The sequence below is a fragment of the Salvelinus sp. IW2-2015 genome, unplaced genomic scaffold, assembly GCF_002910315.2.
Source record: "Salvelinus sp. IW2-2015 unplaced genomic scaffold, ASM291031v2 Un_scaffold4218, whole genome shotgun sequence".
Classification (NCBI taxonomy): Eukaryota; Metazoa; Chordata; class Actinopteri; order Salmoniformes; family Salmonidae; genus Salvelinus; species Salvelinus sp. IW2-2015.
In genome coordinates, this window is record NW_019945489.1 from 48690 (window position 1) to 50613 (window position 1924).

Sequence of the window (1924 nt, forward strand, 5' to 3'; positions counted from 1 at the left end):
CAAATACATTTTAGAGGGATTCTAAACGTGTAATATGTCATATAACATAGATATATAAGTGTTTTCGAGATTGAGTATTAMACACGTTACATGGTGTTTGATAACTCACTGTCATAAAAAAACATAGAAATGACAACCGTATGGTAACGAAAGCAGCATACCTGAGACTTTTAAGACTTCCTGTAGAAAACTACTAGGGTGGTTGACATCGTCCTCTTTGAATACATACAGCACATTTGCCCTGATTTCAGTGCCATCAACACTGTGGATGTAAAAATGGGTTTTGTGTGAGAGTTAAACATGCTCCCTTCATCCAGCTGTACAAGCAGCAGCTAAATGAAATCTGCAGAAATTCTAAAGAGTGCAGTTGAGAAAGATGGGTTGGTTCAAGGTTATGACGTTGTACTTACATGAAGTCGGCGTTGGGAAATTGAAACTGTTTGCCTTCTGGTTCACTGAGTAGGTTATGGAGCTAAAAGGGGACAAAACATCATGTTGTCAATTACTATCAAGACCTGAACATGACCATGGATGTATCTTATGTATAGAAGTACAGTATCTTACTAGACTGTTAATTGAATCCTGTATCTTGATGTAGGTCTCGTTGGTGAATGTGAGTCTATTACTTAGAGACTCCAGGGTTACATTGGTTATTTTGAAACCAAGGTTGATGGCATATGAAGTATCTGTAAGTTCTGTGAGCACACAAAAAAATGGTCACTATAGCAACAGATCAAATTAACTGCTACAATTTAGGAGTTTCAACAACATTAAAAAACATTCAAGAAGTATTTAGATAGCAGGAGTAGTTGAATGTTTACTTATTAAGAAATTATTTTATAAAGTGGAAATAAATGTCTTCATGAAGCCTAATTTGTTGAACTCACTGATATAAGTTGCATTCTGGAAGGTGGTTTGAGTGGTCCTGAATTGACGAGACAGTTGCTTCTTGATGGCACCAAGGACATCATCCTCAGTGGGGACTGGTGTTTTGAGCTTGAATATCAGTTTAACAAAAACAACCACTGTGCCGAATCTAAGAGAAAATAATAATACACGGAAAATTACATTTCCTAAAGAAAATGTGTGTGCTTGCTAGTTTGTCTAAAAGTATTTATGGTTGTGAAAAAGTTATAGTAGTGGCAGTCACTGCAGACGTAATGGTAGTGACTGGTTATAATTGGAAAAAGTAGGTAGATGGAAAGATTGATTGATGGATAAGGATAGGATAGGATAGGATAGGATAGGATAGGATAGGATAGGATAGGATAGGATAGCCTGAACATATGAAAGTTGGTTCGGTCTCTCTAGCTTGAACAGTTCAAGAGTTAATATTATTTTTGGTGGGTTATTGTATGCTAATTTATGCTTATTTTAAATTGTTATAGTTTATAAAGTTCTGAAAATGTTAAAGCTTTTTAAAATGTTAGTAGCTGCAATGGTTAAGGAGCAGCAGCATTTTAAATGTTTACTACTGTGTTCTCATYGTTGGAATTGAATCCATTAAGTGTTTTGCCAATTTATGCAAATTGGAMTGTTACAGTCTATAAAAGTTTTAMAGAATTTGAAGCATTTGACAAGCAATCTAAGATGGGTCAATCTGAACACATAAACGTTGGTTTGGTGTTGATATCTTAAACGGTTTAGGAGGAGTAGCGTGGCCAAATTTTCTCCATCTAAGTCTTCGTCCCATTTATTGCCATTGAAATGCATTGGGAGCTGATTTGAAAAATTATTTGATTTGACTAAAAAGGATCCCCATTAGTCGATGTCGATGGCGACAGCTAGTCTTACTGGGTCCCGACATATAGAAAAAAAGACATTACAGACAAAATACTTTACAATTTATATACATTTAAAGACATTAACATGTAGTGTGTGTGTGTGTGTGTGTGTGTGTGTGTGTGTGTGTGTGTGTGTGTGT

The 1924-nt window shown here is 35.6% G+C and overlaps 1 protein-coding gene across 1 annotated transcript in view; it reads right to left on the reverse strand.

The window, feature by feature from the left end:
* Positions 1-1036, reverse strand: part of LOC112077037 (uncharacterized) — a gene marked incomplete at its 5' end in the record, with an annotated part of 6475 nt that extends 5439 nt beyond the window's left edge. Inside the window, 3 exons of the mRNA XM_024143644.2 lie at positions 411-472; positions 565-695; positions 888-1036. Of these exons, the coding sequence (XP_023999412.1) occupies positions 411-472; positions 565-695; positions 888-1036 (342 nt within the window). The remainder of the gene's footprint in view (positions 1-410; positions 473-564; positions 696-887) is intronic.
* Between the last annotated feature and the right edge of the window lie 888 nt (positions 1037-1924).